The sequence below is a fragment of the Kuraishia capsulata genome, genomic scaffold, assembly GCF_000576695.1.
Source record: "Kuraishia capsulata CBS 1993 genomic scaffold, Kuraishia_capsulata_scaffold_3, whole genome shotgun sequence".
Classification (NCBI taxonomy): domain Eukaryota; kingdom Fungi; phylum Ascomycota; class Pichiomycetes; order Pichiales; family Pichiaceae; genus Kuraishia; species Kuraishia capsulata.
The window spans coordinates 1249119-1270501 of NW_019172952.1; the positions used below are offsets into that span (position 1 = coordinate 1249119).

The 21383-nt window shown below is 46.1% G+C and overlaps 10 protein-coding genes across 10 annotated transcripts in view; 5 read left to right on the forward strand and 5 right to left on the reverse strand.

Moving 5' to 3' along the window:
- Nucleotides 1-346: 346 nt before the first annotated feature.
- On the forward strand, nt 347-1342 carry KUCA_T00002896001 (uncharacterized protein; the record flags this gene model as incomplete). Its single annotated transcript, XM_022603184.1, has 1 exon — nt 347-1342. The coding sequence occupies one exon, from the start codon at nt 347-349 to the stop codon at nt 1340-1342; it is 996 nt and encodes a 331-aa protein (XP_022458915.1).
- Nucleotides 1343-2414: 1072 nt separating this feature from the next.
- KUCA_T00002897001 (uncharacterized protein) lies at nt 2415-3239 on the reverse strand (the record flags this gene model as incomplete). The annotated part of the gene is made up of 1 exon (XM_022603186.1): nt 2415-3239. The coding sequence occupies one exon, from the start codon at nt 3237-3239 to the stop codon at nt 2415-2417; it is 825 nt and encodes a 274-aa protein (XP_022458916.1).
- Nucleotides 3240-3570: 331 nt separating this feature from the next.
- On the forward strand, nt 3571-3936 carry KUCA_T00002898001 (uncharacterized protein; the record flags this gene model as incomplete). The annotated part of the gene is made up of 1 exon (XM_022603187.1): nt 3571-3936. One exon carries the CDS (start codon nt 3571-3573, stop codon nt 3934-3936), a length of 366 nt encoding a protein of 121 aa, XP_022458917.1.
- Nucleotides 3937-4386: 450 nt separating this feature from the next.
- On the reverse strand, nt 4387-5769 carry KUCA_T00002899001 (uncharacterized protein; the record flags this gene model as incomplete). The annotated part of the gene is made up of 1 exon (XM_022603188.1): nt 4387-5769. The coding sequence occupies one exon, from the start codon at nt 5767-5769 to the stop codon at nt 4387-4389; it is 1383 nt and encodes a 460-aa protein (XP_022458918.1).
- Nucleotides 5770-6163: 394 nt separating this feature from the next.
- KUCA_T00002900001 (uncharacterized protein) lies at nt 6164-8005 on the forward strand (the record flags this gene model as incomplete). Its single annotated transcript, XM_022603189.1, has 1 exon — nt 6164-8005. One exon carries the CDS (start codon nt 6164-6166, stop codon nt 8003-8005), a length of 1842 nt encoding a protein of 613 aa, XP_022458919.1.
- A 473-nt stretch (nt 8006-8478) lies between these two features.
- On the reverse strand, nt 8479-9451 carry KUCA_T00002901001 (uncharacterized protein; the record flags this gene model as incomplete). Its single annotated transcript, XM_022603190.1, has 3 exons — nt 8479-9003; nt 9074-9312; nt 9373-9451. The coding sequence occupies 3 exons, from the start codon at nt 9449-9451 to the stop codon at nt 8479-8481; spliced, it is 843 nt and encodes a 280-aa protein (XP_022458920.1).
- Nucleotides 9452-11290: 1839 nt separating this feature from the next.
- On the forward strand, nt 11291-12931 carry KUCA_T00002902001 (uncharacterized protein; the record flags this gene model as incomplete). The annotated part of the gene is made up of 1 exon (XM_022603191.1): nt 11291-12931. One exon carries the CDS (start codon nt 11291-11293, stop codon nt 12929-12931), a length of 1641 nt encoding a protein of 546 aa, XP_022458921.1.
- A 260-nt stretch (nt 12932-13191) lies between these two features.
- Nucleotides 13192-15642, reverse strand: KUCA_T00002903001 (uncharacterized protein; the record flags this gene model as incomplete). Its single annotated transcript, XM_022603192.1, has 1 exon — nt 13192-15642. The coding sequence occupies one exon, from the start codon at nt 15640-15642 to the stop codon at nt 13192-13194; it is 2451 nt and encodes an 816-aa protein (XP_022458922.1).
- A 248-nt stretch (nt 15643-15890) lies between these two features.
- On the reverse strand, nt 15891-20426 carry KUCA_T00002904001 (uncharacterized protein; the record flags this gene model as incomplete). The annotated part of the gene is made up of 1 exon (XM_022603193.1): nt 15891-20426. One exon carries the CDS (start codon nt 20424-20426, stop codon nt 15891-15893), a length of 4536 nt encoding a protein of 1511 aa, XP_022458923.1.
- Nucleotides 20427-21157: 731 nt separating this feature from the next.
- KUCA_T00002905001 (uncharacterized protein) overlaps nt 21158-21383 on the forward strand; it is a gene marked incomplete at both ends in the record, with an annotated part of 399 nt that continues 173 nt past the window's right edge. The window contains one exon of the mRNA XM_022603194.1: nt 21158-21383. This exon is cut by the window's right edge and continues 173 nt beyond it. Coding sequence (XP_022458924.1) covers nt 21158-21383 — 226 coding nt within the window.

The window sequence follows — 21383 nt, forward strand, 5'->3', positions numbered from 1 at the left end:
GACTATAGGGAATTTGGTCTGTATTGCTGATCATTAGGAAGCAATCACATGTTCCGTTATCCTTTTGTCCTGTTGAATCTTGAAGACCGTCTCTTTCTGTGTTGATTGCTGGGAGGTGGAGACGTCTCTCATGTGGTAGCCTCGAAGGCTGCTCCGGGACCCGGCCCGTCTTCTGAGATTACCTTTTGGTTGGGGCACACAAATTTAAGCACCAGCATCGCTTAACGACCGGTTGGTGAACAGACTCGCACCAAACAGCTCGTGAGAACAGGCGCACATCCTCAACAGTGCCTTTTCCCGTTGATCCGACTGTCCTGAATGCAATTGACTATATGAAAACGGAGAAATGTCCCGAGAAATCATCCACGGTGAGGACGCCAGGCTGCCGGTAGCCGGCGTGTTGAGCTCATTGAGAAGTTTCATCAAGCGCGATAATACGGCTGCATTCTTGGCTGGTGGAGTTGCGGGAGCATTATCCCGGACTGCCGTTTCACCGTTTGAGAGGGTCAAGGTACTTTACCAGGTTCAAGGCACCAGCAAGGCTACGCAGTCTTACAGACACGGAGTGCTCAGATCTGTGGCTCAGATCTGGCGAGAAGAGGGCCTCAAAGGTTTATATAGAGGAAATGGTGTCAATTGCTTCAGAGTGTTTCCTTATTCAGCAGTTCAATATTCCGTGTACCAGCAGTTGAAATCGGTATTGGGAACGGGTCCTGCGGAGAGTCGGCAGCTGGACGTGCCCAGTAAGCTATTTGCAGGAGCTGTTGCAGGAATGGCTTCAGTGGTGGCTACATATCCTCTGGATCTGGTGAAGACTCGTCTTTCGGTTCAAACTGCCTCTCTGAAGAACTTGTCGACGTCCAGAATTGATGGAAATACCAGAAAACCACCCGGCATGTTCAGGTCTTTGGTGAAAATCTATACCGAAGAAGGTGGGGTACTTGCACTATACAGAGGTCTATTGCCGACCATACTGGGAGTGGCTCCTTATGTTGCGATCAACTTTTCGATATACGAAAAACTCAAGGAACAATTACCCGTGCAATACCAGCACAATGCGATTTTGACCATGGCTATTGGTGCTGTTTCCGGAGGAATTGGCCAATCGTTGATCTATCCTTTTGACATTCTTAGGCGAAGATTTCAGGTCTTGACTCTGGGAACTGGTGAGATGGGCTTCAAGTATAATTCCATTTGGGATGCATTCAGGACAATTTGGCGAACAGAAGGCACCAGAGGACTTTTCAAAGGCTGGGTTGCAAATATGTGGAAGATCATGCCTTCTATGGCAGTTCAATGGGCCTCATACGATCTGGTGAAAGAACTTATCAAGATCTTGTAAACTATACGTGGAGAGTCACACTACCACACGAACTCTTAGAAAAATTGACGTTAAATGTCTTCATACAGTCAAATAGAAATTTATTTATTACCTCGATATATTTTATTGTTTCTCCATCAACGAATCACGAAGAGTCTACTACTTCAAGGGCATAGTCAGGCTCCTATAGCAAGTAGTGCCCTCACCAATATAGCTGACCAACCAAATTGCTTAATTTTCCTCAGCTCATCAGACTGACACCATCTTTAAATCTACACACCAGACGTTAGACCTTTTGATACAAGTGCCAACATATTTAATCACCATCCTACACAATGAGAGCATCTCCAATTGCCATGAACGCTGCCGTAAGTGTCAAAGAGATATGCCGCAAGATTCTGACCAGCTTTACTAACATGCCTTTTACAGAAGAAGACTAGCTTCATCAAGGCCGTACCAGTTGAATTGTACCCACTCTGTAAGTGAGAGTTTGTCGTGCCGTTGAACCGTTTGTTGAAGAATTACCAAAACTAACTCTAGATTTCAGTCTTTGCCTGTGGTGTCGCCTGTGCCTGTAAGTATCGTTGCTCGTCCTTCAAAAGATGGCCCTTTATGAGCACTCTTACTAACTTTTATCACAGCTGCTATCTACTTCACCACCAAGAAACTCAGAACCGACAAGACTTTGCGTCTTGGCCGTACCAGTCCAGTCTTCAACGAGAAGTTTGAGGAAGTTATCAAGCAGTCCGCTGACGAATAAATGGTATTCACGCAAGTTCATAGTATGGGATAGCTGGTTCGCGAATGGAACATTGAATAGAATTAACCAAGACTTGCTTGATGCCTTGAAAAATGGGTGTATTCGCTTTATGACTTCATATTGAAGGGAATCGCCGGGACCGTTTTGACTCTGATAAGTATCATGTTTTGAATCAATGATTTATTCGTTAAACAATGGTTAGTTTTTCTGCCAGCGTAGATATGGGGCTGTTTTCCGATTTTTGATCAAGATAATATGACTCTATAAACTGGTCTGTGTGGTCTCTATGTAGTTATTTCCAGTCTCTCCGTGTAGTATGTACAGGTCTATTTTTCACCTCTTCATGTTCAAATAGACATCGCTCACGTCGTCAATGTCGTGAAGAAAATCAGTCAGCTTCTCCACCCGTTTCAGCACATCTTCGTCTGTGACTTCGACGGCCATGTCCTCCAACGGAACGTAGTTGATGCTGACCTCCGTGACATTGAATTCCTGCTTCAACGCGTTGGCAATCTTACCGGTATCAGTTTCAGACGTCACCAGTTCTACCAACTTTCCATCAGGGTTGTCTTCAGGATCAATAGGAAGCTCTTCAACATCCTCGGCTCCAAGTTCAATCGCTTTTTCAAATATGTCTTCGAAAGACAATTCCCCACAGTCGATAATTACCGAGCCTTTTCTTTCAAAAAGATAAGCTGTGGCAGACAACCCAGTTCCTCGGTTGTTGAAAACCTCTCTAACTTTCTGAAATGTCCGCGTCTTATTATCAGTGAGCGCTTCTACAATCACTCCAACACCTCCCGCAGCCATTCCCTCGTAAACCACAGATTCCATGGGCTTTTCACCGACCAGTTCACCGGTTCCTCTCTTGATAGCGGTGTCTATGATTTTCTTTGGTACACTGCTTTTTTTCGCATCATCAATGGCATATTGCAACTGGATGTTTTGAATGGGGTCACCGCCTCCAGTCTTAGCTGCAAATGTGATTTTCTGGGACATCTTGAAGTACACCTTGCTTCTCTCCATGTCATTCTTGGCCTTGTCCCTCTTGATAGTGGACCATCTGCTGTGCCCGGATAAAGCAGCACAAGATGTGCTGAACCCCTTGGAGGATAGTCGAGACAATGTGCCTGTAAACACGCGACTTTTCGAGATCATGTTGCCGCACAGATGAGCGAAGTTTCAACTTGTCTTGTTAAGAATCGTGATTTGGTGATGCGCCGGTTTTTCAATTTCATATCGTGTGCGCACCATTCTGTGCTCGCAATCTGGCTGCCTTCTACAGATGTCAAGCCAAGCAGGTAAGATAGACCTCATTGAGGTGTTAATTGTGCTGCAATATATTGCCAATTGGTATCGAAGGTTATTGAAAAGGGATTTTAACGCTTGTGAAATATTCTGGAATTTGTTGGCTTTGGAAAACCCATAAATACACAAATACCTGCAAGATAGCATCATAGTTCAGAGCTGTTCATAACCCCATCACAACATGTCGGAAGCAAACAAGAACAGAACGCTTATAGCCGTGATCGGAGACGAAGACACGATCACAGGAATGTTGCTGGCAGGTATTGGTCAGATATCCTCGGAGGTGGGCAAGGAAAAGAATTTTTTGGTGGTGGATGCGAAGACCAAGGATGAAGATATCGAGGAGACTTTCGTGACATATACCGAGAAGAGAGACGATATCGCCATTTTGCTGATCAATCAGCATGTTGCTGACAAGATAAGATTCAGAGTTGACACGTTTACGCAAGCATTTCCGGCAATTTTGGAGATACCATCCAAGGAGCATCCCTACGATCCTGAGAAGGACTCCGTATTGAGGAGGGTAAGAAGGTTGTTTGGGGAATAAACGGGTGTTTGCCGTGAAGCTTGAAACTATCAAGCTAGTATCATCGAGTTTCGTGATATAAAAACCGAGAAATAGTTGATAGATAACTAAAATGGTGATTCAATCAGGCTAGCCTGATCTACGTCGATCCTGTATGAACCTAGCATCTCATAGTTCGCCATTATTCAGACAATTGACGAAGAAATCTTAATCCAAATTCATTGCTTACGAGCTGGTTCTCTCTAGTTTCTTTGCTTAGTCAAAGCTGACAAAAATTACTCGTTTACACTATGAAAAGTTGTATACATTTTCTGCCTTTGACATATCATTGTCAAGTTTACCAACACAATCTTTGCATGAAAATGTATATCTCGACTATTTCCATTGCTGAGTTATCAGGCCTCGCTCTAAACTCTACTGACACATTTTAATTGTATACATCTCCCTATTTCGTTTTGTAGCCTACTCCTCTCATTCCTCCTTTTCCTCTGAAGCCTCTACCTCGGTTTCGGGTGTTTCAACAGCGTCCACTTCAGCTAGTTCATTAGTTTCAGTCTCAGCCTCAGCCTCAACCTCGACTTCTTCCGCGGGAGCAATCACCGCAGAAACAGGTTTGGCAATTTCAACTTCAGTCTCAACCTCAGTCTCTGCTTCTATTGGTTCCTCCCTAACAGCTTCCTCGGGAGCAGAGATAACGATTTCGGGCTCCGCTGCCTGGGCGTCGGCATCAACTTCGGAATCATCCACAACTTCGTCCGTTACCTCAACAGGCTCGGCCTGAGCTGCCTCCTCCGAGTTCAAAGTGGTTGCAGTGGGACTGTCATCAAACTCCTTTGGGTCAATTGGCTCGTTCAGAGCAGGCACAGTAGGGGCCTCTGTCTCGTCTGTGGCTTCTGTGGCTTCTGCTTCGGTTGTTTGAGCCTCCACTGGCTCAGCTACTTCGGCCTCCTGCTCTTCAGTTGGCTCAGCCTTTGGCTCAGTCACATCCTTGTCCAATGGAGGAGGAGCGGTATCGGTCGGAGTTGCCGGTTGAGAAGAAGCTTTCTTCCAGTAATTGCGCTGCTTCAAAACAGCAGGGTCGGCATCTAGGTAGAACATCCGCACGCCGATGATACGTCTCTCCAATTCACACGCCTTCAGCCATTCCGGCCTGACCACTGGGATGTTCATGGACACAGCCTTCTCCCATTGGGGACCACTGGCCTTAGTACAAACGAAATGGGTGGTATCAACTTCAACCTGTTTTTGCAATGGTTTTGCTGCTATGTTGGCGAGACACTCTTTGATGTCCTCCACTGTGAAGTCCTCGTACCTGTCGATCTCTCCAAGACACACACTTATACCGCTCAAATCAGTCATTTTGTGGGTAACTATTTGAACAGGCTTGGAGTTAAATTCGCCAGCTGACGTCTTCATTCTCAACTGGAAGGTATAAGGAGTGTCAACCGGCAATCCCGACAGTTTGGTGGTGGTGTTGACCAGCGGATTTGGGATTTGACCAAGACGAGTCCCATTTTTGAACAAAGTAAGCGATTTTAGAGAGGCTGTGGCAATGTCTAGAGGCTCCCACTCAAGAACACAACTGGTCTGAGTGACATTCCTCACCTTTAGCAGAGGGGCCTGGGGAAGGCTTTTGCCAAATGTGTTGTAAATCTCATCTTGAATACAATCAAAAATCTCCTTATCTTTGATCTCCTGCTCAATATCACGATCGCAATTTATCTTGACAATTGAGCCTGCGGAAATCCCGTCTGGTAGCAATATAGTAGGAAACTCGATCAAGTGATGATCCTTGGTGAGTAGCAGCGCCAAGGAAGCGTCCAGCTTTCCCACAGTGAGCGATACTTCAACCATAATGATGGACAATTGCAATCAAGTAATGGATAATTGCAAATGCTGATTTCTAACAACTTTTCAGGACCGTGTTTGCTCGAGTATGTACTCTATTTCCAATGCTCCTTTGTGTATTACGTGTAGCTCTGACTGGGTAGGTGTTACAGACACGGGCAAATAAGCACGATATGATCTTCAGTTAAAGGGGCTCCTCACCCGCACTGTTAGTGTGTTGTTGTATAACGTTTAAGTGATACGCTATTTTTCTTGATTTTTCCTCTTTGTTGAGTCTATTTTATTGGAGATTTGGAGGGACCTAATCCATTGCAAAGGTCTTTTTTGAGTCCTGCCTGAGACTAGCTCTTTCGCACTTTGTCAGAATTCCAGATTCCGGGGGGCACCCACTGAAACTACTATGGGGCAAACGGCTTCAAGGACAACGCCGGTAGCTCAACCGAGATTCTCAAGAGCTCGTCGGACCTCCCGTGCTATAAATCATGATGATGTGGCTCATAGCATACAAGGCGCAAATGGATCCACTAGAAGAAGAAGGAGATCGAGCATTTTCCAGAACTTCATTGATAAGGCGTCAGATTTGGGTTTGGCTCCAACATCAAAAGCCTCCTCTTCCAAGCGATTCCGCAGACAATCTCCCCCGGCTGACTCTTTTGTTCTGGCTGGTGAAGCTGCTGTGCCTTCCCGAGACCGTACCCCGAGATTTCGCGGGGTAGTTGGTGAAGATGATTTGTCAGACGTTGCGGAGTCGCAGCCGCTTCTTCCCCGTACTAGTGGCAACAGGCAAGAAATGCATTCACAAGGATATTTGAGCGATTCTGAAGTGGCAACCGAGGTTGCGTCTCCCGAAAATGCTTCTTTTGGTGGGAGGAGTATCGAATTGGATGCATCCACTGATGGAGATTATGTTTCCGCTACCAGGGCGTCATTCCGGAGCATGGCATCAACGTTTCTGCCAATGCCCAGCAGGCCACCACCTCCAGCCCCTCCTTCGAGAGAAAGCGCGATCGAAGATCAGTTCAGAACGATACAAGGATCCCTCGATGCTTCCCTATTGACTCAATTCGAGACGTTGACTGGGCTGTTAGATGTTGTGACAATAACCACTCTCAGAAGATTGGTAAATTCGGATAACAGCACGTTTTCCAGACCCCACGAGGAATTTGATCTGGATCGCGATTGCTATCGCGGCCAGCGCATTGACCGCGTTCTGGACTCCACGAGCGAAGAAACCGGTTCCTCTACAGATGATGTGGACACCACTGATAGGACCTTCAGCCAATTTCTGGTGGGTCTTCGCAGCGAGAATCTACTGGCAAGGGAACTGGGAAGAACTTTCATGCAGGTCAATGATGAGCAACGCCAACAGTCGGTTCCTGGTTTGCCTGAACCGGCCAGCAGAAACATGAGCTTTTTCCGGGCGTTCAGGTTCGATAACACGGAGCTCATTGGGTTTGCTTCTACCAGCAGAAGATTTGAGAGGTTGATACCTGTGCTAATTGTTGGAGTTGTTGGGGTTCCCTCTGGCGACCGGACTCAACAAACAGACGAAAATACTGGTGATGCCGCTGGTTCGCCACAATCAGCAGCCGCAGCAGCAGCTCCTGATACTGCTCAAGTTTTTTCGTCCGAATCTGCATTTGACACCGTTCTTCCAACGAGTTCGCAGAGAACGTGGATCGTTATTGTCATGGCTCAGTATTATCCATTGAACGATCCTGCCCTTCAGTCAATGCCGGAGTTCGTGAACATCCTCCTTGAGTATGCGGTTTCCACTGATTCAGACGGATTCACAGCATCCACAGACAACGACATATCGCGGGCTCTTCGTGTTCGTCCTGGTCTGCCGCCTTTGAACCGCCAGGTTTCAGAGCTGCCCCCTGAAACTGAGGCATTCAGAGAGAGTCTCAGAACTCTGTTGGAACGGGTTCGTTGTGTCAAACACCTGACACGGGAGGAACTCGATAAGGCGAGCGATTCCGTCTTCAAAGTTCGTTTTGCAAAGGATGATACAGTTGCAGAGTTCTCCCCGGATGATGAAACCATGAAGGTAAAGGTTTATGACGAGGATGAGAGATGTCCAATCTGTTTGACTGATTATGTTGAAAATGATCTCGGAAGGGCTCTCCCCAAATGCAAACATGAGTTTCATAAAGCCTGCATAGACGAGTGGCTTTTACAGGGTGATAATAGTTGTCCTATCTGCCGCGGAAAAGGTATCGAAGTTGGAATGGTGATATGATCTCATCAATAATACCCTTAGTTGATACTTGGTATCTTTCTAAACACGTGTGACTCGCTTCACATTTATATAGTTTTCACTTCTCTGGTCGTTTTCTCTTTTTTAACTGTTGGCTTTGGCATTGGTGCATTTGCGGTTGGGTGGAGCCGATTTTTATTTCAATATTTAATTAACTAAGGTGGATTCAACAAGTCTTTTTTGTAGTTTTTTTGAATCATGTTCCATGAAATGTCAAAATTTTTAGGTAATTGAATATAGTGAAAAATGTTTCGGAAATTCAATCATGGTAAATTTCCAGTAATAAAGCTGTTTTTAAATTAAATATAAAGACTTGAAGCTGCTCTTTTCTTTGCAATAGTAGGATATTGGAGTAAAATCTCACCTTTGTATGTCCACAGAAACTCCACATGCGATCCCAGTCGGGTCTATACTTTAAAATACATAATAGAGAAAGCGTTCCTCGGTCTTTTTCTCTATATCATTTCGTCATAATTCAGAAGGTCAAAATATTGCGAGCCATGTTGGGACCCGCTTGACTTTCCTTTGGAGCTGGAGCTGCCTCCACTGTCATTGCTCTCCTCCCCATTATCATTTGCCGGGTCAACTTTTATTCGCTGTGCAAAAAATTCTTCCGATGGCTGCATTTTGTCTCCAACTGCCAGTTCTGACATCAAAAAAGGATTTGAAAATTCTGTCGCGGACATTGAAGAGTAAGGACGAAAGACTGAGTTCGTCTTAGGTTGACTTTCTGTTTCCTCGAGAATAGGTGTGCCTTCCGGTGAAATTTCACCATGAGATAGTACATATGGATTATCTGAGCCTGATAGACTCATTGGAAACTCTGTCTTCTCCTGGAAAACAGAAGATGAGGGCGAGGAGGAATTATAGACATCCCCAGCCATACTCTTTTCGCGTTCGTCCCTCTCGCGTTGTTCTTTGTATAATTGTTTCTTTCTCAAATAGGCCGCCCTTTTCTTTTCTGTCATCGAAGTTTCTAGCTGTGAGGTGAATTATGTTAGTATTGAAAGGTTCCGGATTTTTCGGGGATCAAAGAGTTCTCAAACTTACCTGTCTATACTTTGCCAGATGGATCTTCAGAGCAGCTGCGTAGTGCTCGAACCCCAATGAATTCATGGCATGTAATATATCCTCACCATTAAGAGTTTTTCTTTTTTCAATCGAGCATTTTTCAGCAGCTTGGGAAGTGATGAACGAGATGAACTCGCTCACGCATTCTTGAACAGCTTCTCTGGACTCCTTGGACAGTTTCCCCTGCGGAGGCAGTGCTCTTTTCATTATTTTTCCAACTTGAATAAAAATGTTAGAAGTTTGAATCTATAATCTCAATAATATCGTTTTTAACTCACCATTAGCGATAGGAAGGTACATGTCCTGCTCCTTTATGTCGAAGTTGATTCCACTGTCGTCGCTATCGGAGGACCCCATTTTGAATCTGTAGCGCTCTAGACCGACACAGAAAGCTGTGAAACCAAATATTAACAGATAATTGCTCAAATAAGTGATTCACGCTGCTTTTGGCAGCTATTGTACAAGAGAATATTCAAAAGCCAGTTCTCTTCGTAGAGAACCCCTATTAAAGAGAGTATGCACTTAGCGGATAATGCGTTGATGGAATAGATAATTTTTCCGAGGGCGCCATCTCGAGGAAAAAGAGTTCAGCCGCCATCCGACGGGAGAGATGGCCTTGCCCTTAATTAGCGGCGCTGAAGGCAAAACGGATATAGTGAGCGGTTTGGGGTCACTCCGTAAACACAGAAAGTCAATTTTTTTATCGATAGTGACGTTTTAGATTCCATTGGAGCGTCTACCGTGATCGCGGCGGTATGCTTTGAACCTTAAAGGGTCCAATTGCAGGCGCAAAGGGAGGCCACTGCAATTGGGCTGCTTTTGCTATTCGAAAAGTTTAATCTCTACAAAGTAATCATCAGTAGCACCCTGTCGAGCACCCGTAGCCTCCTCCGCTGAATACATCGATTCCTCACTCATATTTCTACGTTGCTTCAATACACCTTCCTGCTCGGGATTCTGAGCGCGGTCTGCGAAACCCAAATCAGTGCCGCACTCACACCGGGATTCGTATCCGAGGGATCTCCCCAATGCTCAAGAAGACAAAACGCGCTAATCACAGCGAATGATCATCGAATTGCATTTCAGAGCAACTAATTAAGCCGTATGGACCAAGAGCTTACTACAAACGGCTGAAAACTAGCAGGGGCTATTTTGGCAGGGACCGTAAAGCAAAAATGGGATGCCAACACGACCTAAACCAGAATTCTCCCTTCCAAAAATGCTTATTTTAATGCACCTCATGCATAAAATACCACACCCTTGGTTGTTGGTAAGGCCTCGCGCGACCAGACAGCACGGGTCTGAGTACCAAAATTTGTGGTAAAGGAGCCGAGCAACATCCCAAGGCAAGCCAGAATGATTCTCCGCTCCGTCAGCTACATTCCAATACTAATTTCCAATAATCATCGTCTTGAACAACCAACATGTCAGCCTCTCAGTCCTGCCTGAGAACTTGAGCCGCGCACACACGTGTTTAATCCTGGTACCACAGACCTTCAGAAGGAGTCTGCCTCGCACGTCCTTGAAGACAGGACGTTGAAAGGGCACGGATCGTTGACTCAAACCAGTCCAGTTTTCAATCGCAAAAGGCATGGTCGGCAAGCTCGATGGCACGATACTAATAACACCATATCTCAGCTTCATCAAAACATCGTCAACGCCCCAGCCCCCCAGCCCTCCACAACATCCTCTCTCAGCAACGGCCAATCCGCCTGATTAGACAGACGTGTAGTAGGGCTCTATCCCTCCTCTATCCGGACCACCGCGTCCCCACGCGTTTTTCGATCGTTAGGAGGAAACCCTTCAAAGGGATATTTATCAATTGCACCTTCGTTTATAATCAGTGCGACTTCCTTTTCTACCTTCTTGAAGACTCTTGAAGCCTCTCAGCATTATCAAGACCCCAAAACACATATCCGGTCCACCACTCACTCAGTTCCTAATTTCATTCCGCTCTCTTCTTACTGATCACTTACAGGCCTTGTTCTTGTTGCAATCATTGGTGAAGCCTATAGACCCATCCTTGACCACCTGTCCAACTTTTGACCCTCCTCTTTTTCCTAAGAGGCATTCACTATACCAAAATCCTTGTTATCCCTGTTATATGCTGTTATCCTATTCATAGTCGCCGAATCGTCATATATCCACATTCCACAGCACTGTCATAGGCCTTGTCACTAAAGTCCATTCTTCTCCATGTCGCTACAACCACAGCAGAAGCCCAGATCACGGTCTTTGCAGCCATTGGGCCCACCGGAAATCAAAACCTCGCGGCCGTATCCCGTTCGTCTGGATCAGATCGAAACGGAGAACAACTACAGGTTGATATCGGAATACCAGAAGGAGATCGCCAGACACTACAGAAATCTTGAGGTGAATTCTGCTGTTGAGCCCAAGTGCATTGATCAACAGCCCGAGCTCGAATGGTACATGAGACCGTACCTCATTGATTTTTTGTTGGAGATACACGCGTGCTACAAGCTGAAGCCCCATACCCTGTTCTTGACCTGCAATATCATCGACAGATACTGTGCTACGAGACAGGCTTATAAGCACCATTACCACTTGGTGGGCTGCACCGCCCTCTGGATCGCCGCCAAGTACGAGGACAAGAAGAGCCGAGTGCCCACGGTGAGAGAGCTGGTTGCAATGTGCCGTAACAACTTTGACGAGAACATGTTCAAGGACATGGAGATTTGCATTCTTAAGACTTTGAACTGGTCCTTGGGCCATACGTCTCTGGAAGATGCCCTGCAACTAGCGGTTACCTGTGCCAGAGACGATTCTGACCCGCGGTTCAAGAAAGACAGCCAGATGGAGTGTGCTACCATAGTGGTTGGGAGATACCTGTGTGAGTTATCGCTCTTCGAAAGGGCATACTTGTGCTTTCCAACCTCCATGGTGGCCACTGCGGCTCATTTGATTGCATGCTCCATGCTGGATATCCCAATTGGGGCCAAGTCGCTCGAGAGAATCACCCTGGCCTATGAGGTCAACAGCAGAAGGAAAATGATGAGAGAGAACCGAGGCGAAAACTCGGAAAACACAGAGCCAAAGGTGTATGCTCCATTGGTGATAGATTTTGAAGGTCTGGAGACCGTCACGCAACTGCGGCAGCTAGCACTGCTGTTCGTCAAGTCCCTGAGAAAGCCGTCAGAGCTGCTTTTCACCAAATACCGTTCCCTGGGAGTCATTGGAATAGTCAACGATTTCATGATGAGAGAAGAGACTGTGCTGAGCAAATTGAACCCTGTTTTGGAGTCTGTTTCGAGAGAGGCAGACGAGCCTTTTTTGAGCAATCTACTGTACAACCCTCAGGTCGTCTCGATTGCCAACATCGTCCTGGGCATTGACCTCAATTGGGACCAGATGATCAAGGACGAGGTTTCCCAAGAACTTCAGCCGGTCTTTGCTTCTCCCTTTGCGGTTCCTAATCGTCCGCCAATTGCGCAGTACATGCCCACAACTCCATACCGTTACACACGCACCAACTCGGGCTCCTCTCCAATGCCAATGACTCCTCCTTCCGTGACGTCGCAATCATCCACTTTTTCGTCCTTTTCGTCGCAGACGTCCTACTCATCATGTCCGCCTTCTGAGAACTTGAACGACAGCATGGTTGACATCATCTCGAAGGATCCAAAGAAGACGCATAACAGTCGCGACAGCACAAACACAATAGACATGCGTGGAGAAGGAACCCCCACGCTCCAGGACAAGTATGCAAGCCATTATCCCACGTCTTCTCCAATTGACATGTACGACGAGAATGAGAGCTATTCCGATGCCCACAGTTATCCCATGACCAGTCCTCTTTCGTCCCAGCTGGAGTTCTAGGGCTACTTTTCACCAACCACACACTCACACACGCACAAGCACTGGAATATTATAAAAAAGAGTTGCTTTACCTTGCATTAATAGATTCTAGCTTGTGTTTTTGCCGCTGCCGATAGGACAGGTTCCATTCGTCCATTATCCGCTTAGTTAAGTCGCTTATACTTTCAAGCATTGAAAAGTTGAATTACATTCAATTCGAAAACGGAACATGTACCATAATATTGCTACCGTAAATTACACCCGTCTATTATACAGTCCCATCATCCAGATATGGCAGGGTCGCTTCCGCTATCGTCTGGTGTGGTTGCATCACCTTCACTAAATTGGTCTGGCTTGCTCTCTGAGGTATCACCTTCGAAACGAACCGACTTGGAGACCGAAACTGCGTCGTCATCGAACTTGGTATCAATAGGGTTCAGCTCCACACGGATGCCTTCTCCGCCGTCCAGCGACGTTGGCTGGCTGTAAACGTATTGCTGCTGACTAGACTTGTCGTAGAAGTAATCGGAATACGAGCGGGCGATCTTGTGACCGATGCTCAGTCGTATCTTGTGACGTTTCTTTGGAAGAGACGTGGTTGATGAGGGAGAGCTGATGATGGGGCTTGGAGAATCGGATCGGGCCGAGTGCGAAGACTGGCTATCGTCAAACTGTTGATCCTCCAGAACCTCGGCCTCGATGAAAGTGTCTCTGGTAACCACGATATAGATCAGTAGACATATTAACACAATCGAATTCAGCAGTCCCAGACGCTTCTGAGCTGCCAATTGTGATGCCAACGAGTCTACTTCTGAAGCAGACATAGTGAGTAACTCAGCATGTTTTCTGCGTTGATCGTTAAGCAGAACCAGAGTATCGTCCTGAAAAGAAGTGTACAGCGATTTCAGCTGAGATAGCTGAGAGTGAATGGAGATGTTGAAAGCCGAAACCAGCAAATCAAACTTGGTGATTTGACGTTTTTCCATCTTCTCGAAGGCCTTCGAAAGAAGCTTGCTCTGCTCTTCAATATAGAGCAACGAAAGACTGGCGTTCGATTCAAGCAACGACAACCTCTTGACGATACTCTTGTAAATGGACTCCTGGGTCGTGGGCTCTTGAGCGGGATGATCGGTAGCCATAGAAGGAACTGTGAAGTCTGTCTCTATACAGAAGTCATCCGCGCTTCTTTCTTCCAGGAATTGCTCCAGTCCCAGATGCATCAGGGCAACTGAACAATCCTCATCCAACGTGGCGACCTGTTCCATGTCGATGACAGAGGAGTTCAGGTCGGCAGCATCGCTGCTGTTCCTACGAAGCAAGATATCCGAAGCTGGGGAATCTTGGGCATTCTCAATTTGCTCCACTTCTTCTTCGGCTTCTTCGTCAGCAACACCCGATAGTTCTTTTTCTTCCTCCAGTTTGAATTCCTCCATCATTGTCTTACCATAGACTCGGATGGCAGACAGCGGACAGTAGTACTCTCCTCCAAAGTAAGACAGAACTTCAAGCCGAAGATATCTTGCCCAAATCAAAGGGTTCTTGATTGTAAACGATTGCAAATCTCTGATATTCTCAGCCTCGAACTCACCCAGGACTTTCCAGCCATTTTGAGGAACAGGGAAACGATCACTCACAGATAAACGGATTGTCTTGAAAGACGAGGAGAAAAACTCGTAGTTTCCTAACAGCACCGTATCCACGAGAATGTCCTCACAAAGCTCAATAACAACAAACTTATTTGGTGCCACGCATTCATTCAGAAGATACGAGTCTTTGTTCTCGTTCAAAATGGCAGAAGCACCTTTCGCTTCTGAGTTCGTTTTCATAATCGTGGCGGCGCAGTCGAACGACGCGTAGTTGAACCTGTCCTTGTAGATTTTACCTCCTTCATCTTCAACTTGGCTTGGCTCACCTCCAAACAAGTCCAAGGGTATTTCAATCTCCTCGCTCAGAGGCCCCACGAAGTGAGCAGACTGGTGCGTCGTAGTCGGAGCCCTTGCGGCTTTTGTCTTTTCCTTGACCACAGGGTTTTCCAAAGCATTCTTTCTCTTCCATTCCTCAAATGACATGAAATGCACATCTGCCTCATCGTCAGCCTTTTCAGATCCGTTTAATAGCAGGCCGGAATCAGATGTTCCAGTCAGATTTGTCAACGCTTCGTCGAAGCTACCTATCAAATCGTTATGAGTTGTTTCATTTTGACTGAGCAACGACCCATTTTCAGATTTTTCGGTCAAATTTGTTGAAATAGACAGGTTGGAAGACGAGCCAGCGGTCATCTCCAGGATTTGCGCCAGGCCAACGTCGTTCTCAAGATCGGCAGAGGTCTCGTTTTGAGTTTTGTTATTAGAGTCGTTGTGAACAGGGAAGTTTGCTGAGCTCGAGTACTGCTGTATCTCATTTTCAATATCCACTATAACAGAAGAGTTGTCGTCGTAAAATTCGGTATCGTATGCCTCATGATCTATCTCCACAGATAGGTTAGCTCCTGGAATTGTGTCCGATGAAGGTCGGCTTTCGAACTCGGCAGAAATCGCAATTTGTGAGTTATTTGTAACATGGCTGGGATTAGTGAATGAATCTGCAGTTTCCACGTTTTTACCAGCAGAATTGAGGACTGGTTCAACGGACGATGATATGCCATCTGGTGGGGACTGAATGGGATCCTCTGCCTTTACATATCCCACCAGAACTAGCATCGCCAAGCATAGATACCTGCGTTGTAATTGCATTGCAGATATTTGGCTCGTGACCTTGCCAAACCTATTATAGACTGGTATATCGAGCTGAGCAGCGGAGTATGAAATGTTTTGGGTCACAACTTGTGTGTTGCGTTTGAACAAAACATCATGGACTCCCAGATAAGATTTCGGAGTCACACGACGTCGGATACCCGGGCCGGGCCTTAAAGGCAGCGATAGTGATAGGATAGCGAAATTTTGGCAGATTACAGAGGATTATTATAATATACATTTAATAGTCAGAATTTTAGTTTGAGCCTGATTTTGGGCACAGAAGGTTCGTTCTCGGATTCTTCTGGCTTTTGCTTCTTCATTGGGGGCTTTCCAGCTTGGTCGGACGATCTGCGCTTCACAGAGGGCGTTTCCTCCAGACTAGCCATAGATCTTACTCTGTACTCTTCGGCCCTCAAAATGGCGGGATGAATTTTCAGAGTCACGGGAACCTTCATGGTGGTATCTGATCTAAACTCATCAGAAGAAAGAACCACTTTATGCTGGTTCAACATGTATTTGACGTACCTCAGTGGAGTATCTGGAGTAGACCTTAGGATCTCGAAGTCAACCGTGCGTTTGGTCTTTGGTGTTGCAGCATTAGACGAAGAAATAACACCAGAAGAATACTTGAATTTGACCTCAAATTTGGGCCTAACTTCCGAAACAGATTTGACTGTAGGAGCCTTCAGCTTGACACTTGGTACCTTCGGAGTGGTCTTCGTAGCTGGAGGGACTTGTCCAGAAGGCGAGTCAGTAGTATGTTTCAATTCGAGTTTCACCTTTGGGATACCATCTCTCGTTTTGAGTTTGATGATTGGTCTGACTGGCTCTGCTGCAACTGGAGCGCGCTTCAATGTGGTCGCAAGTTGAACCTTCAACCTTCCTTGCAGTTTCAAAGAGACAAAGAACGATGTTGGTGGTTGAGCAGGGTCCTTGACCACCAGCTTGTCGTATACAACGGCAAGCTTCTTTTGCATAGGTCTGTCAACGGTAACTGAAAACTTGTCGTAAGCCTGATAGAGCACATCAATAATGTCAAAAAGCTCTCTCTTAGAATGCACAGAGAAGAAACACGAGTGTAGACTTGTCCATAATTCGTGTCGAAGACCCTTTCCTATTGACAAATCACGGCGAAGTGTATTGATTGCTCGAATGACCAGAGAATGTGTGCTGACACCTCTGCGGCTCTTGAGAGGATTTATAGCATCCTCTACAACGATCACGTCATCCGCTCCACCAATCAAGTTCGTATGGCCTGACTCTTCGGCGTCCTCATAGAACTCCTCATCGTCAACGCTGTAAGGCACACCTTCCAATGCGGCGATTGCAAGACTTTTGATGAACACGCCTACTCCCGCGTCCCTGAATGAGTGTGATGTGTCGAATTTCATCACCGAGAAGATGTACTTCAACAAAGCAGCGTTTCTGAGACCACCCAGTGTCAGGATGGACTCAATGGCAACTAGTCTCGTCTCCCTGCTGCTCTCAGATTTTGAGTAGTTCAAACACAAGTCAAAAGGAAGGTTAATGATACCCTTTCTGGCCATATTCAGCTTTGCAGACAGAACCGTGGTTCTCACGGTGTTGTGGTAAGAAGGAACCCATTCATCCAGCTTGAAAAGTCTGTCAATCTCGAATAACGCCTCAGATAGAACTTTCTTGAGGGGAGAGTTTTCAGTCTCATCTGTTTCCAACTTTGAGTTCAAGATAACACTCGAAAGGCATGAAACCAAGGTGGAAGTGTAGAAACAGTCCGCAAAGTCATTTGCAGAATTATCGTTGAATTTCAAGACATTAACCAAAGCTCGACTCACAGCAAGCGGTATTTCTCCTTCATTACCGCGAACGGTGGCCAGAGCCTCAGGTATCGCCTCCCTTACGAACAAATCCTCAAAGTTGGAGAAGTCGTTCGGAAGTGGCAGGAGACCAAGAGCAATCTGGTCAAGGGCATCCTTGGCACTAACCTTTGTATCATAACAGAAGAGAGTTTTGAACACCACCAGAAGATATTTCAGCCCTTTAAATCCGTTCTCCTGGTTGGACAACTTGGCCAAACCGAATGCAGCCTCAATTCTGACGCCAAAGTAATACCTAGAGTCGAGCAATGTGCGAAGTAGAGCCGTAAAGTAGAAGGAAGATGGTTTTAGCGCATTGCTGAAAAACCTCACACTATCCAGTTGAGCTTCAACGTCTCTGTCTTGGTTCAATTGCGATTGGTACATGTAATCAGGCTGGTTCACGTAGATCCGGCAAAGCCACTCGAAATCAGCATCAGCTCTAATCCATTCAAAAGCCTCACCAGATCTCGCTTCCATTTCTTCCTCGGTGAAGCCTTGCAATCCCCATTCTGCCATCTCCTTTTGTGACGAAAGAATGTCACCCAACATTCTGACGGATTTCAAATCATCGTCTTTCACGGCTGTAGCCACTCCTTCCTCGTCTTTCTTCGATGGTCTCTTCAAACGCTTGTACTTGGTGTTGTACTGTATATCGAACTTCGTGAATGGTTCCTTGATGTCCACGATGTGTTCGTAGGGAGTACCGTCTGCCTCGTGGATACGAATAGTCATGGGACCGGTGAACACATGAGAATTCTGCTGAGACTCTTCACCAGACAACACTTCCGAGGCATCATTTAGGAAGTTGGAAACCCGATGCTGCTGTTTGCTGCTTGCTGAGGCCATCGATGACCTATCACGCAAACCGAAATCGCCATCATGGTTACTGATGTCGTCGCGAGAGGGTACCTGTCTGATTCCCATCTCTATGAACATCCTCTTTTTGTTGAATCGTTGCGTGACCTTGAAAACAGGAGTTCCTGAATTGTGAACCCAGTTCTGGAAAAAACTCTCCAGTCTGTTGTGCGCCACCTTTTCACAAACATGTTGAAAATGGGCTGTTGACAAGCAGTTACCGCTGATCAAATCCCCCGACATAGCCTGAAGGAAGACCTTGGGAATAACACGAGACAGACCGAACGACTTATCAGTCTTGGTCATACGTCTATCCAAAATGAAAAGCACCAATGGGGCTTTCAGGTTGATGAAATCGAAATCATGGGCCTCATTGACAGGAAATCGGTATAGCTGGTTGGCTAGTGGACGTTTTCCTATATCTAGATCACACACCAGATCGGAGCGTTTCTTGGTCTGGAACTTAAAATGGTTCCAGCCATACAATCGTCTCAAATATTGTCCAGCCATGTAGCGGGATATTCCAATGGTGCACCAGACATCGTTCAAAGAGTAGGGCAAAACATTGATACCTGAATATTGCTGAGAAAGAGCAACGGCAAGCGTTTCTGTTGCTTCAAACATTGGCTCAATCAAATTAGGTCCGTAAAGGAGGTCGGTGTTGGCAATAGTCAAACCAGCGAATCCACAAACCGTTGCTGGTAGATCATCAATAAACACCAGCGAATAGCTGTTGAATGGAAACGATCCAAACTCATTGGAGTAGAAGTCCAGTGCTTTGGGAAGAAACAGGCATGTGTTCAAGACCTCCGCCTTTCTTCCAGGCATATAATATACATTCAAGGGCATTTGGGATGTCCCAGGTTCCCCAGCAGATCCATCATCTGCAGTGGCTGGTGCTGAAAAGATATCGTCCTCGCCCAACTTCAATATGGGCATGCTTTCGAACGCCCCGACTGCAAAACCAATGTGGTGGGCAGCAGACGGGTTGTGAAATTGAAAACCAATGATCTTTTTGCCCATATCAATCTGATGAGGAAACTCCTTCATACTGACACTATCGGGACATACCACGACAAATTCTCTGTCTAGGTAAGCACTATCATCCAGCTGAGCCTGGTCTTCAGTCTCCTGGGCATCATCGTTTTCAGCATCGTCGTCGTCATTTTCCATGAGATTACGTTTCCTCATGGCCAACTCAGCCTCTTTGGTACCAATGATCTTAGTCTCTCCGATGTCACGAATGGTTTTGGGAACAGATATGCTCACTTCCCATGCAGGTCTTTCTTGAAAATTATCAATGCAGGGAACCCAAGAGCTTGCACTGCATCCAAGATCGCTATTCGACGTGTAGCAGCACCATTTCTCTTTCGGTATATTGGTGTGCAGGCCACCGTGAAAGAGAACACCTTCCTTCGGGCTTTTGACCTGATAAACGATTTTCAAGGTCAAGGGTGTGTACACCCTCTCTGCTCCAGCCAGGGAATTGGCTGTAATCGGAGTGTTATGCGTTGACTTTCCAGTAGCTGGAGATATTGTCGACAGAGCATTCGGATCGTGTAGCCTGAGTTTCAGATTCTCTGGAAGAACAATTGTTAGATTCTCAGTCTCCTCTATGGATACCGTGGATGCGGAATCCGGGTCATTGTTGTCTGAAAACAGTGGATGAAACTTTCCTCTGTATAAATGGTGCTGTTCAATGGAAATGGTCTCGGAGGCCACATCATAACGTTCGTTGAACTTGTAGTTGTTCCTCAAAGTTTCGTTTTCCAAATCGTTCTGATACTCGTCGTTTTGCAGGAAGTCATTCAGCATGTACTGACACCTCTTATTGTTCACAAAGACTTCCCTTATCTGGATTGCCCTGCAGTCCAGTTTTATCACCCTGAGTCCAGGACTCAATGGCAACACCGTTATCTCGGTCTCTCCATCAATTGTTTGCGTGGCTAGGTTGATGTCCACAGTCACCTTTTGAAGCGCAACTTTTAGAGGCTGCGATGAGTAATCAAACTCTCCAATGTGATGCTTACTCTTCCGCGGAGTCGCATACGACTGCACAGAAGGATAATCACCGATTGACGAAGGCATGCTAGAACTTTAGCGAGAAGTTTTCGACGTGACTCAAAACACTGGAGGAGATCACAGAGTCGTCGGTGAATCTCCACTGGAAGTTACTGGATCCCAAAAATCAATCAGCTGGCTCACCAAGTCGTCCACTAAAAACACCCAGACTATTAGAAACTTGCCTGCTTCGAACAAAGACTGTAGTTTTCGCGTATGGCCTTGCTTTTGAGCCTCACCCAGAGCACACTCTTTGAACTCGTTCCCTGCATTATGTCACCAGACGGGGCTGCGTAACCAAGGCGGGCGAACGTGTCGTGTCCTGACAGCTGATCAAAGCGAGTGCCAGCTCAAGACCTTGAGAGTTTGATGAAAACAGTGTGGTTTAGTCGTTACTACAAGCCAGGAATATAATTTATTTCGTGGTTGGAGTGCTCAATCAGTTGTGGTTGTGGGTGAATTCTGATTTTCAACTTGGAATTGCGGAATCAACGAGGTTTTAAAGTTAGTGTTCCGCTTGGTGCTCTATATTGTCTTGTCATCTAATCAAGTTAGGCATATCCCTTCTCGGTTGACCAATTTCGCGAGAATTGGATTGAAAACAAAGCTCAACCTTGTCAAGAGACCGGATTTGATTCTTTCCTTAATTTCATCTTGATTTGGCACATTTGCAACTCTCGGGTGACGTGATCGTAACAAGTCACTTTGGGTCGGCATACACATCAAATTAGCCCTTCACATAGAATACGCATTTTACCATGGAACAATCGGGGAATGCACTGTTGCTGAGGTTTATCAGCTCTTCGCAATTCAACCTGTACCACTGCATAGCATATCTCCAGAAATATGCCGACAACATTGGTATTCACTACCACCTGTGCCAGAGAGCTGCGACATATCCTATAGACGAGCTCAAGTTCTTCATCCCGCAGTTTATAAGGCTGTTGGTGACTGTGGAAACTGACTCAATGGCATTGGAAGAAC